At 40.2% G+C, this 14,802-nt stretch overlaps 1 protein-coding gene across 3 annotated transcripts in view; it reads right to left on the minus strand.

Moving 5' to 3' along the window:
• Positions 1-14,802, minus strand: part of LOC106582063 (M-phase phosphoprotein 8) — a 63,416-nt gene that overhangs the window by 21,088 nt on the left and 27,526 nt on the right. Inside the window, exons 8-15 of one of the 3 annotated variants that reach the window (XR_001323236.2) lie at positions 10,736-10,876; positions 10,512-10,598; positions 10,156-10,310; positions 7,119-7,276; positions 6,873-6,997; positions 6,667-6,750; positions 6,373-6,500; positions 5,022-6,071 (exon numbers count right to left, since the gene is read on the minus strand). The exons of 1 other annotated variant lie outside the window; for it this stretch is intronic. Coding sequence is in view for 1 of the 2 variants with exons in the window: in XM_014164767.2 (XP_014020242.1) it covers positions 6,459-6,500; positions 6,667-6,750; positions 6,873-6,997; positions 7,119-7,276; positions 10,156-10,310; positions 10,512-10,598; positions 10,736-10,876 (792 nt within the window). In the remaining variant the exon portion in view is untranslated. Of the gene's footprint in view, positions 1-5,021; positions 6,501-6,666; positions 6,751-6,872; positions 6,998-7,118; positions 7,277-10,155; positions 10,311-10,511; positions 10,599-10,735; positions 10,877-14,802 lie in introns of those variants that run through there. One more of the 3 variants, XM_014164767.2, reaches the window with a different exon arrangement.

Consider the following 14,802-nt stretch of genomic DNA (forward strand, 5'->3'; position numbering starts at 1 on the left):
TCAATCCACTCCATCCTCATGTCGCGTTCCCCTGCTCAGACGTTGCTTGCATCAACCAATGGTTGTGTGCTACGTCATCGACTGTGTCGTCGGGCACCTGATTTCTATAACATATGTGGTTAGCTCATCATAAAATACCTATCCAGGCGTTGTAAGTTCTATCATCCATCAGCAACGCCTGGGCAGAGGAACGCACCCTCTTTGTTCTTCCTCAAAGCAATTTCATCACTGATTAAGTGGAGATAAAGGACCATCCAGAGGCCTGTTCAGGACATTGAAATGGTACAAGACATTCAGATATAAATATATTGTGTAGAACAGTGGTTCCCAAACGTTTTATATTCCAGATCCCCTTCAAACATTCAACCTCCAGCGGCATACCCCCTCTAGCACCAGGGTCAGCGCACTCTCAAATGTTTTTTGCCATCATTGTAACCCTGCTACACACACACTATACGATACATTTATTAAACATAAGAATGAGTGTGAGGTTTTGTCACAACCCGGCTCGTGGGGAGTGACAAAGAGCTCTTATAGGACCAGGGCACAAATAATAATATAATAATAAACAATAATTTTGCTCTTTATTTAACCATCTTACATATAAAACCTTACTTGTTCATTGAAAATCGTGAATAACTCACCACAGGTTAATGAGAAGGGTGTGCAATGTTGGGTTGTATTGGAGAGAGTCTCAGTCTTAGATCATTTTCCACACACAGTCTGTGCCTGTATTTAGTTTTCATGCTAGTGAGGGCCGAGAATCCACTCTCACATAGGTACTTCGTTGCAAAGGGCATCAGTGTATTAACAGCGCGATTTGCCAAGGCAGGATACTCTGAGCGCAGCCAAATCCAGAAATCTGTCAATGGCTTCTGATTAAATTAAATTCTTACAGAACCGCTTGTTGCAATTTCGATGAGGATCTCGTTCAGATATCGGTAAGTGGACCGGAGGCAGGGCATGAAAGGGATAAGGAATCCAGTTGTTTGTGTCATCCGTTTCAGGAAAGTACCTGCGTAATTGCGCACCCAACTCACTCAGGTGCTTCGCTATATCACATTTGACATTGTCCGTAAGCTTGAGTTCATTTGCACACAAAAAAATCATACAATGATGGAAAGACCTGTGTGTTGTCCTTGTTAATGCAGATAGAGAAGAGCTCCAACTCCTTAATCATAGCCTCAATTTTGTCCTGCACATTGAATATAAGTCCCTGTAATCCTAGATTCAGATCATTCAGGTGAGAAAAAACATCACCCAGATAGGCCAGTCGTGTGAGAAACTCGTCATCATGCAAGCGGTCAGACAAGTGAAAATTATGGTCAGTAAAGAAAACTTTAAGCTTGTCTCTCAATAAAAAAAAGTGTCAATACTTTGCCCCTTGAAAACAAGCGCACTTCTGTATGTTGTAATAGCGTTACATGGTCGCTGCCCATATCATTGCATAGTGCATAAAATACACGAGAGTTCAGGGCCCTTGCTTTAACAAAGTTAACCATTTTCACTGTAGTGTCCAAAACGTCTTTCAAGCTGTCAGGCATTCCCTTGGCAGCAGGAGCCTCTCGGTGGATGCTGCAGTGTACTCAAGTGGCGTCGGGAGCAACTGTTTGCACGCATGTTACCACTCCACTATGTCTCCCTGTCATGGCTTTTGTGCCATCAGTACAAATACCAACACATCTTGACCACCAAAGTCCATTTGATGTCACAAAGCTGTCCAGTACTTAAAAAATATCCTCTCTTATTGTCCTGGTTTCCAGTGGGTTGCAGAAGAGGATGTCTTCCTTTATTGACCCCCCATAAATGTAACGGACATATACCAGGAGCTGTGCCAGGCCCACCATGTCTGTTGACTCATCCAGCTGTAACGCATCAAAATCACTGGCTTGTATGTGACGCATCTCCTGCCATGTCACTGATGCGTCGGGAAATAGTGTTGTTTGATGAAGACATTGTCTGTATAGTTTTTTTGGCCTTTCCCCCCAGCATTGTACCAGCCATATCCGCAGCAGCAGGAAGAATTAAGTCATCCACAATAGTATGGGGCTTGCCTGTCCTAGCCACTCAGTAGCTCACCATATAAGATGCTTCTAACCCCTTCTTATTAATGGTATCTGTTGTTTTTATACTTTCATTTTTTAACCATTTATTCATTTTCAAGCAAATGGAATGAGCAGCAGCTACATTTGGCTACATACGGACCGTTAGTGGAATTGCTGCAAGAGAGTAACGGTTAATGTGATTGGATGTTAATTGTTTTACTAGGCTACCTGTATTTGACATTGTGTTATTTCTCTGAACACTAGATGGTTTAACTGTATTTTCGTCAGTGAAACGAGGCTACTCAGGTGAGAAAAAAACCTCACCCAAATGTATAGCCCCTTTGGAAAATATAAATGGACTGTTTGAAAATGTGAATAAAAAATACATTTTAAAAAACGAACAAATAAAAGAAAAATGTGAATCACATTTTTATTTGGCGTACCCCCGACGGCATTGCACGTTCCCCTGGGGAATACCTGGTGTAGAACATACTATTTTCTGTCCTTGAATCCTGTCAACTCTATATATTACATTAGAATCCTATTTCCACTCTATACATTACATTTCTACATGTCATCTTACTGAATAGGCCCCACCTTTCCCCCGACCGGGACTCAAACCCGGGTCCAGCGACTGTCAAGCCAACACCTTAACCGTTACGCCAAGTGGTTTGACCCTCTTGATGTACTAGGCTAGGTACAAACGTTTCTGAAAGTACGCCAGTGTCACCCTTTGGGAGAGCGTGTCCCCACACTTCTCTATATCAAGTCCCTCGTGTACCAGCCTCTCGGATGCTCTCACGGGTGCCATCCCACTTCTGACACCAATGTAGCGAATTCGGGTGGTAGCTCCTACCGTGCAGGTATAGCCTACATAATGAGATTATTATGGACAAAGATCAAGATTATTTTTATTTGTCAAACTGTAGCCAAGCATCGATCATCATGTCAACAGAATAAGACCCTGGATATTTATTGGAAAGGAGCATCAAGCTCATCACCTTGCACTTTAACCACCCTGTGAAGTTCATCATAACTTATTTCATCTGTAACATCATAAACTGCATGCTTTCCTAAGCCGTCAGGGGAGGTTTGAGCCTAGTGGTTAAGAATAACTGAAAGGTTGCTGGTTTTAACCCTGAGCCGATTAGGTGAACAATTTGGCTGTGCCCTTGAGCAAGACACTTAACCCTAATTTCTCCTGGATAAGAGTGTCTGCTACATGACGTAAATGTAAACATGTCGTAGGGGGAAGACCACACGTCATCATGTGACCCCAAGTTTACTTCAACATGATGGTTATTATATCAATATTTGCGCATTAAAAGCATTACCACTGACATTTCTCACATAATTCATTTTACTGACATAAAAATGTTTCCTCACATTTGGAAAGTTTACAGACATAATTGCTGTTTCCATCAGGCCTGTCCTGACATTTATTATTCGACATGTACTTAACTCACATAAAAATGTTGGATGAAAACCTAGTTAGTGTAAATAGCTCGGTTTCCATCCAACTGGGACAGATTTTCATACAAATATTCTAAAATCCCCATGAAAACATATGCACATTTTCCCACCAGAGATGTTTCCATCAAATTGACTTGTTGCGGCTAAAAGGCTGTACATGATGACCCAGTGCACCTTTTGACCCAAAAACACCTTTTGAGATATGTGCGCATACAAGCATTTCCACCTACATTTCTCGCATAATTAATTTTACAGACACAAAAATATCACATATTGTCTAACATATTTAGTTTTGTCAACATTTGTAAAGTTTAAAAAGGTTGGATGGAAACCTGGTTAATTAGACAATATTTGCATGTGGCACACCTTTTCGTCTCATTAAATGCTTTCAATATTTGTACATGTACAATTTATAGTTGGTTTGAGGTTAAGTGATTGAAATTTGGAGCTATTGGAATTTTAACATATTGTCCCATGTACATTATGTAATATACAGACAATCCCTAACTAGCCCCAAAGGGATATTCAAAATCAACCCAAATTTACCATGGCATTACGACTAGGTTGGGTGCAGCTGCACTCCGAATTGATGATTAATTGTGTGCTGCCAGCTGTGGGTAGGTTTGAAACAAACCAAACCTTAATTTATGTTGTGCTGCCATTTTGGACGAGAGTAACTAAGACCAAAACTATCTTATTTACACTTCGTAGTCAATTTTGACAGTAGAATAAATGTTTAGGACTCATATCGATGCCACATAGGTGGTTTCTAAATGAAAAGTCATTTTTTATAGGAAGTTGCTCTTTAAGATTCACAGAGCTATGACTCCACTGGCTCAGGCCATGAACCTTGCTATCCGGGATCCTTTGGACATCCCCACCCCATTGAAGTTTAAATGTAAAAAGGGTAGGGGGTAAAGATTAGGGACGTCCCAAGTATTCCCCATAGCACTTACCACCTTAGCCATCCCCCCACCAAACACACAACAATTCATTGATTGAAGACAGCTTGTGTCAATTAAAGAACATAGGATTTTCTACTTGCAGCAACACTAGTGGATAATGCTAGAAATACTGGTAAAAGCAAAGTGCCTAAAAAGCATGTCCCCTGCTAAGGCACTACTCTTTTCTGTTTCCATGCCTACAGTACCATACATTATGGCCTTGAAGAGATTTCATAGGTCTGAGATAACCAGATATACAAACTGTGTACTTGTAATGGTATGAGCTTTCCCTTGTGTGAGGTAAACAGAAACTATTGTTCTCATGTTAGGGACTTTCCATTGGTGACTTGACATTCAGGAAATAAAGAACATTCTTGTTCCGTTTGTCTGACAGCTGGTAGTTGGCTGAATTCGCAACATATTCAACAAAATACCTTAAATTCCCATTCTGTTTACAGTCATTTATGAATATGATATGAAAATATATGTACACTTCATTTATCATAGAGACAGACTCGTGGTGTCAGATGTCAGCGATAACATGCCGGTAGACACCATAGACAGAAATAAAATCTCACAATTTTATTGAACTAAGCCTAGTCTTAAGCATAATTAATGTTGGAACCTGTTCCTGATCTACTCACTGACACTACACCAACAAGCAGATGTGTGTGTGTGTTAGCCAGGGTTCTTGGGTACTTGTAGCCAGGATGGGTTATAGAGTTCATATGGAGATTCTTGTAAAATGGCAGTGTTTGAAGTAAAACTGAATGTATCAACATTAGACAAACAAAGACAATGTCAGAAAAATGTTGACAGACCAGTAACGTAATTAAATTACATAAAGAAAATTGACAAATCTTCAGAAAAAACTACAGACATGTTTATCCTTTTGTGAATTATACCCCATTTTACTTTGTTGCCACAGTTTGCACAGCAGTTGACAGAAAAGGGGAAATGATTTCAATGATGTGGCTATTAAGGCAGAAGGAATCCTCAAATTAATTCCAACATCTTATAAAAACAAGGACGGCAATTCCTATTCATATTACAGTAGATGTTTATCCTATATTTATCATACGTCTACAATGGCATGGCATAGCCAGGATGTGCTCTGCATTATCGTCATTGCAACAACTTCAACTACAAGTGATCTGGATGTCTATTTTGCTCAAGTAGTTAAAATCATGCATTCTAGAAAGCTCTCATGTAGTTCTAGACTAAAGAATTCATCAGAATGTGTTTCCTCTAATCCCAAGAAACAGGATTCAACATTTAAGGAGTCATGTTAGACCTTTAGTAAATTAACATCTGAAGTGTCTTGCACTGTACATGCTAGAATTTAACCCACTCCAACAGTGGTAAAGGTGCCTAAATTAACAATAATCATTGAAATGTATGACACCCCACACGTGTATGTACAGACCATAAAATATAGACAACTCCAGAAAGGCAAAATGAAAAATTCTTCAATTCAAAAATATAAAAAGGTCTAAAATTGTATAATTGAGCAAAGCATTAACTTGGTCCAAAGTATCTTCATTCACTCCTTGCCTGTGATGCCATCAAGAGCGCCCAGGTCCCAAACAAAACATCAGGATATTGTCCCCTTAAACACACACACACACACACACACACACACACACACACACACACACACACACACACACACACACACACACACACACACACACACACACACACACACACACACTTCTGTTAGACTATTAATTGCACACACATAAATAGACATGATTGGACAGGGTTGAGATGCTGTTCTTGTCCTTTAATCCTATGCCAGAGAGACAGTCTCTCAAACTCTGGGTGGATGCTGAATGTCCAACAACTTTATCTGAAGGTAGCCTGGAGTGGCTCAAACTGTTCTCCACGTTGTGAGATTGCATACATACACACACACACGATTCATGCTCAATCTTCCATGCTGTGCTTTGGGTCCAGACAGCTTGCGAACTCTGAACTGGGCAGGTGCTACGTATCACTGTAGCTGAACACGGAATGCACAGATGAGAAGCTTCACCTGGGGAGAGAAAGAGTCCATCAATCAAATGTATTGATAAAATGTAATTGATCAACTTCTTGTCAAAGTATTTTACAGTAACTAGGCCTAGAGCCCCTCTCACCATGGCCATAGGTTACTCTGCTGGTGGGTGTGTGTGTGTGTGTGTGTGTGTGTGTGTGTGTACCTTGGCTGTAGGTGACTCTGCCAGGCGAATGAAGAGTTTGTTGATGCCTGGCACTGGGCTGAATGAGTAGATGAAGTGACTATCCTGTGGGGTGTAATTGAAAGAGGAAAAGACCTGACTCAGTCACCTTCCAGGTAGAACAGAAAACCAGCCCTTTACTCCAAATCTGTAGACCTGGAGTATTCCTGATCTAGAGTGACACTTACCAGGAAAATAGGCAGCTGGAACTTGTCGTTGAGTACCACTGCGTGGACGCTGCAGGGCCCACACAGCCTGGCTGTGATCTCACTCAGGAAGTTAGCATGGAAGATGAAGAGCAGGATGCCTGAGCCTGGATGGAGAGAGGGAGGAGAAGGAGAGACACAGATTTAGTTGGGATGAAATGCTTTCCCTAAACACTACCCAGACAGAGTGTGTGGAGGGGATTTGCACTGTTTGTGCGTGTATCCTACCCTCTCCAGGTGTGTGAGGCGATAGTTTGTAGGCAAACTCCAGGGAGAAGTCTGGTCCCTCACACAGTCTGTGACAGGCCAGAGGGAACACTGGCTCCAGCAGGGCCAGCCGAGTCTCAAAGTACGCCCGGATAGTGTCCTCTGCCACATTTGACAACCTGAGTGTGTGTGTTTGAGGGAGAGAATGTGTGAGAGAAAGAAAAAAAGATTTATATTTGTGTGTGTAACCGGCATCACTGTGCTGCCAGTATGTGAGGATACAGTACAGGATCTTAACTCCGTTACATGCAGGTAACTGCCAAAATTATAGAAACACTTGAGTAAATGAGGGACACAAAGTATATTGAAAGCAGGTGCTTCCACACACACACACACACACACACACACACGTGGTTCCTGAGTTAATTAAGCAATTTTCATCCCATAATGCTTAGGGTCATGTGTAAAAATGCTGGGCAGGTCATTATTTTGGCTACCATGGGATGCCCCCATAGGATGACAATGCCTCCATCCACAAGGTATGAGTGGAAACAATGAAAATGATGTAAACCATATGCCATGGCCATCTCAGTCACCACATCTCAACCCAATTGAACACTTATTCTGGAGCGGCAACTGAGACAGCGTTTTCCACCATTAATGACTACGATTATGCTTTTGGCTTCTGGACAACGAAAGAAAGTTGATATGAAAACCAATAGAACAGGAGGGCGGCAGGTAGCCTAGTGGTTAGAGCGTTGGACTAGTAACCGAAAGTTTGCAAGATCGAATCCCCGAGCCGACAAGGTAAAAAAAAGTATCTGTCGTTCTGCCCCTGAACACTGTTCCTAGGCCGTCATTGAAAGTAAGAATTTGTTCTTAACTGACTTGCCTAGTTAAATAAAAGGAGAGAAATGGCATAGCGGCAGGTCCAATAGGGAAGTAAATGGAAATACATGTGACGGTACATTTACTACTGGTGACATATGTAATGGGGAATTTATTTTAAATTTTAATCAAAGGGCAAACAATTCACAAAATTAAACAGTGAATGCGCAAGAATTGGCAGTTGAGCCATTCTGGAGAGAGACTCACCCATGTCTTCACCACACACCCCTTCCTATCAAAATGTTTAATGATATTATATACTTCACCAGAAAGCATGACTTAACAACGGAGGATCATTAGCTGTGGATTGTTTCAAATCACAAGCTCATAGGGAAGCCCGCAATTTGGGCAGCGCGCGTGGCAATAGGATTAGCTGATTGAGTTTCGGCTGTCAGTGAACAAATATGTGTGAAGATAATGCATCTTGAATATAATGAAACATTTTGAGAGGAAGGGGTGTGTGGTGAAGACATGGGTGAGTCTCTCTCCAGAATGGCTCAACTTTCTCCTGACAATTCTTGCGCATTCACTGTTTAATTTTGTGAATTGTTTGCCCTTTGATTAAAATTAAAATGAAATTCCCCATTACATATGTCACCAGTAGTAAATGTACCGTCAATCCCCGTCATTTGGTTAAATTAATTTCTCATTCTCAGAGTGGAAACGTTGTTTGCAGAGTTCAAACCTGCTACACTTGTGGGACAAGTTTTGGTTCATTTCATAACCATTATTTACGAGATTTGTACATTTCTTCATTGTCTTTTGTTTCGAGTACTTCATGTGAGCAATGAGCACTTCATGTGAGCATTGAACATGTGTCTGCTTTCTCTGGCCTGATAATGTTGAGGGAGCGCGCGCGCCTGAGCACGCTTAGAAGTACTTGGCCTGCTGCGCTGAAATGTAGGAAAATGTTTTTTAACATCATTGTGAATGATATTTTAAAACTATAGTACCTCACAGTAAGCTACTTGAAAAATCTTTACAACAATCTTCCCCTCGATAATCACTATTCCTCGGTGTCCTATTGCTGCATTTGCCTGTAGGCTATGAGTTCCATGCGCTAATTTCTTTAGCCGCCAATGGATCACGGTGTATCAATGTATCCAAATGGCAGAGGCTGGTGACCTCACATTATTTCACTTTTAACTTTAAGATTTTTATTATATGAATTCAGATTTTTATGATTAACCATGTGACAATGATTTTGAGAAACAAAAATGTTATTATTGAAAATAAACTGTTTCACGAAAATCACAACTGACACACAGAACGGTGTAAATGGTAGGATAAATTGTAACCTTCCCGAAACTTGAAACTCGCGCGCTGCCTATGAAGTCTTTATAAAATAATTGCCTCCACATTTCCATGGTCGGATTTTGCCTATAGGCTACTGACTGATGCAAGGTAAGACATGCCTCATAATATGAAATAAAACATTCAGGTTTTAAACAATGAAATATGTTTTTCAAAATGCATACAGCCTCCAGCTCACATTGTAAAGTGGTGGGTGACAAGCCTGTTGCCTGTACTTGAATTGTGAATGGGAAGCACGTAATCAAAAACAGGTTGAGAACAAAAAATACTAGCTCCTTTTAATCGTGCAACAAAACTGTTTTTAACACGCAATTGCATTTACAATTGTTGCGCTATGAATGGGCCTATAAAAGCACGTTTTACTCCAGCAGCAACCAGCTGAGGAGCTGCAGGAGAAATCCCGGTAAAAAAAAAAAGGTTCTGTATGCTGTGTGCCTGTGATATTTATTCCATACAACTAAGGTACTTGACGACTAATGAAAATACACAGGCCAATTTAATTCCACTAAATTATGCAAATTAACCTATAGACCAATAAGCATGATGGTTAACTATACTTACATCAACTGGTATTTCCATCAATAAATAAAAAGCATTATTTTGCAATGGGATTTTTTTTCTCACTGTCATTTTGGCCAGCAACAGTTTTTTAGACAGTTGTAGAATCTATGCAAATGTGCATTGAAGCTGTTCTAGCATGTGGTGGACCAAAGCCCTATTAAGATACAATGTTGGCCTTTCCTTCATTTTGTCAGTTAGCTGTATATACCTTTACTTATACAAACCAATTCATATATGTTTACAAAGAGCGAGTGAGAGTGTTTGTGTGTGCGTGTGACATGGCAGCAACACTCACATGTTGATGTGGTCCTCGATGAGGTCATACACCAGCAGGTTGTTGCTGACCTTGGCAAAGTGCATGGCCGTATTCTTGTGTTTGGACAGGATGTTGCAGTCGGCTCCGTACTCCAGTAGGAGGCGCACCACATCAGCATTACCCCTCTTGCATGCCTACAGAACCAAGGCTACTGGTAATGAACTATAGCGATAAGTCTGTCACATACGACTTTAGCAGAGATGAGGCTATTCATAAAAAGGGGTCATTGACAAGGTTCATCTCTGTGCTTTAGGGGTGATGTTTGCGTTCTAATTAAACACAGCATTTATCTTCACCTCCCCAATTTTCCCCTTATTTTCTCTCCTCCCCCGTACCTTCATCAGGGCCGTCTCTCCTCCCAGTGTCTGAGCGTTGACGTAGGACCCTGCCTCCAGGAGGATAGCAACTGTGGTCAGGAAGTTCTGAAATGATAAATGAAAGGATTGAGGGTTAAGTTAGTAATTAAACATTGCAGAACAGACATTTAACATACAAACAAGGGGAATGTATACGTGTGTACTTGTAATAAGGTGGTTTAAACCAGTCTGTCCTGTGTTACCTTCTCTGCAGCGTGCATCAGGGCAGTGGTGCCGTTCTTCTGCCGTCCGTTCCCCTTCACCCCCTTCTTTATCAGCAGCCTCAGGATGTCATCCTGTCCCCCTGCTGCTGCCAACATACTCAGGGACATACCGCTGGAGTCCTGTGGGAGGCAACAGACACACAAACACACACACAGACTCCTTCATTACTGAGGACCAAAGCCTCTGGTAGCAAATACTATGGGGAGGGGGGCAGCAATCCAAATGTATCTGTGTAATTGTTTAAAGAATTAAGGGAGTTCACTTTATTGAAAGTTAAAGGAGAATTTTGCTTTTTTTACAACCAAATCTCTATCTTTGACATAAATGGCACGTTATAGAAGGGTACAGACTTTTTTTAATTTAGATTTTACAAGGATGAGGAAGTGAATTGTTGGTTGGAGTAGGTCTCTCAAAAACAAGTAAAAAGGAAAAAAAAAGAAAAAATTGTAAGTGTCAATCCTTCTATAACATTTTATTTACATAAAAAAAACAAGAGATTTGGTTATACAAAAAGCAAACGTCGACTTTAAGAATATCGACTTACCTAGGGTGTTGTCTTTCATCCAAAAGGGTTTTAAGTTCATAAAAACATCATCAAATCTTAAAGCGGTTTTCCATAATTGTTAATGGTAAAATTCTAAATCCCTGTTGGAAGACTAATGGACAAGTAGGCTCTATGAATATTCTGAGAACTGAAAGAACATGTCTTGCAGCTTAATAAGTTTACGTCAAGTAACAATTTATTAACCAAGCAAATATAGTATCTTAGAGTACACACAATGAGCACCAGGGGGTAACGAAAAGCAGCTTGATAACAAATACATGTTGGTGAAAAAAAAAAATCACACAATTTAAACATCTTTAGACAGTAAATAGTGGGCTGTGGATGAAACCCCTGATTATTTTTCTCAGTTAACACCTAACAGAGCTATTGCAGTTATAACATGAACTGATAACTAAACTAAGCAATTTATTTACATGATTCTTCCATGAACCTTGGTCCAATAAGAAGCACTTTCAACAGTAATGAAATAATATAATAATATTAGTAGTCAAGTGGATTAAATAAGAGAAGCAACAGCTATCAAACCCTATACAACTTAGTCTGTTTAAATTAGTGTTGAGGAACTTAACTGCTGTGAAATCAATATGGTTAAGACAGTAGTGAATAATAGCAACATTAATATAAAACGTTGAAAGGTTTATCGTTTGACAAGTAATAAAACAAGTAGATGGACAGCTAAAGCCTAATAAACCACATCAAATTTAGTACAAGAGGAATAGGTTGAGTGATTCTCTGAAACCAATTCCACATGCAGAATGAATGAACCGTTTCCACAAAGTACATTTCAGTTACTTATCAATTGTAACCGAGTGGATTGGAGAACCGAAAACTGCCTCAAATTGGATGAAAAGTCAACTAACTTCAGTCATAACTGGGCCCTTTGCTAGGATCTGTCACTGACCTTGCCTGGTGCACAGATTTTTCCCTTTCAGAACCATTCAAATGGTCCTCAAGCGCAAACTCTGACCACCTGGCAAGCCTCATCAACAGTGCCCTTTGACCAAAGCAACTCGCCAGGACTGGGATGGCTCACTGGGTCATGCAGCTAGAGGAATCTGGCTTAGTAAAGAACATAAATGACATCTAGATGCAAATATACACAAAAACAAGGAAGATTGATATTACTGATAAAACCCAATCGTTGGAAAAAATATAAACGGACCAAAAATATAAACATGAAGTTGTTGGTCCCATGTTTCATGAGTTGAAATAAAAGAACCCTGACATTTTCAATACGCACAAAAAGCTTATTTCTCTCCAATATTGTGCAGAAATTTGTTTAAACCTCTGTTTGTGAGCATTTTGTCCCTTACCAAGATAATCCATGCAGCTGACATGTGTGGCACATCAAGAATCTGATTAAATAGCATGATCATCACACAGGTGCACCTTGTGCTGGGGACAATAAAAGGCCACTAAAATGTAGAGTTTTGTTTCACAACACAATGTCACAGATTAAGTTTTGAGGGAGCGTGCAATTGGTATGTTGACTGCAGGAATGTCCACCAGAGCTGTTGACAGAATAAAAAATTAATTTCTCTACCATAAGCCACATCCTTTGTCATTTTAGAGAATTTGACAGAACATCAAACCGGCCTCACAACCGCAAACCACGTGTATGGCGTCGTATGCGCGAGCAGTTTGCTGATGTCAATGTTGTGAACAGAGTGCCCCAAGGTGATGGTGGGGGGTTATGGTATGGGCAGGAATAAGCTACGGACAACGAACAAAATTGCATTTTATCGATGGCAATTTAAATGCATAGAGATACCTTGACGAGATCCTGAGGCCCATTGTCGTGTCATTCATCCGCCGCCATCACCTCAAGTCTCAGCATGATAATGAACGGCCCCATGTCGCAAGGATCTGTACACAATTCCTGGAAGCTAAAAATGTCCCAGCTCCTCCATGGCCTGCATACTCAGACATGTCTCCAATTGAGCATGTTTAGGATGCTCTGGATTGACGTGTACGACAGCGTGTTCCAGTTCCCGCCAATATACAGCAACTTCCTACAGTCATTGAAGAGGAGTGGGACACATTCCACAGAACATATTCAACAGCCTGATCAACTGTATGCGAAGGAGATGTGTGACACTGCATGAGGCAAATGGTGGTCAAACCAGATACTGACTGGTTTTCTGATCCACGCCCCTACTATTCTTTAAGGTATCTGTGACCAACAGATGCAGATCTGTATTCCCAGTCATGTGAAATCCATAGATAAAGGCCAAATGAATTTACTTCAATAGAATGATTTCCTTTTATGAACTATAACTCTGAAAAATATTTGAAATTGTTGCATGTTGCATTTATACCTTTGTTCAGTACATATAAAAACAACTGATACATATCAGTAGCTAGGAATACTAGCTAACGTTAATGACATGAGTAAAATATCCATGATAAACTCAACCATGCTTCAAAAGCAATTGAATGTGGATAGTGTATGTGCCATGTATTTATAACTAATTTATAATACTTAAACATTTTCAAAAGGAGCTGGTGGTCTGGGTCTTCATCTGAAGATACTAATTCTAGAACAGCCAAAGAAACATTCATTACGTATTTGGTGGATTTTAAGCAACTCAAACCATACTCTCTTAGCTGGGCACAAATGTAGTATGTAAACCCAGGGCTCCAGACTAACATTTCTCCACTGGTGGCACTGGTGCCACTACATTTTTCAGTTGGTGGCACCAGCCCATAATTTGGTCTCACCCCCCCAAAATTGCATTTTATAAAGTCAGCCATAGTGTTTTATTAAGACGTGTAATAGACTACAGAGATGCTATTCAAGATATACAGTCCATTTGGAAAGTACTCAGGGCCCTTGACTTTTCCATATTTTGTTACGTTACAGCCTTATTTTAAAAATGATTAAATCTTTTTTTTTTAACTCAGCAATACACAATACTCCATAGTGAAAATTGTGAAAACAGATTTTTAGAAATGTTAGTAAATGTATTAAAATAAAAACAGAAATACCTTTACATAAGTATTCAGACCCTTTGCTATGAGACACGAAATTGAGCACAGGTGTATCCTGTTTCCATTGATCATCCTCGAGATGTTTCTACAACAGTTGACAGTGCATGTCAGAGCAAAAACCAAGAGGCTGAAGGAATTGTCTGTAGAGCTCCGAGACAGAATTGTGTCTGGGATAGGGTACCAAAAAATGTCTGCAGCATTGAAGGTCCCCAAGAACACATGATTTGGAAAGGCAACACTCCAACATGATCTTTCAACTGTGGGACCATATTATAGACAGGTGTGTGCCTTTCCAAATCATGTCCAATCAATTGAATTTACCATAGGTGGACTCCAATAAAGTTGTAGAAACATCAATGATGATCATTGGAAACAGGATGCACCTGAGCTCAATTTCGAATCTCATAGCAAAGGGTCTGAGGACGTAAATAAGGTATTCCTGTTTTTTTCTTCCATTTAAAAACATTTCTAAAAAACAGTTTTTGCTTT

Source organism: Salmo salar, chromosome ssa21, assembly GCF_905237065.1.
Source record: "Salmo salar chromosome ssa21, Ssal_v3.1, whole genome shotgun sequence".
NCBI classification, from domain to species: domain Eukaryota; kingdom Metazoa; phylum Chordata; class Actinopteri; order Salmoniformes; family Salmonidae; genus Salmo; species Salmo salar.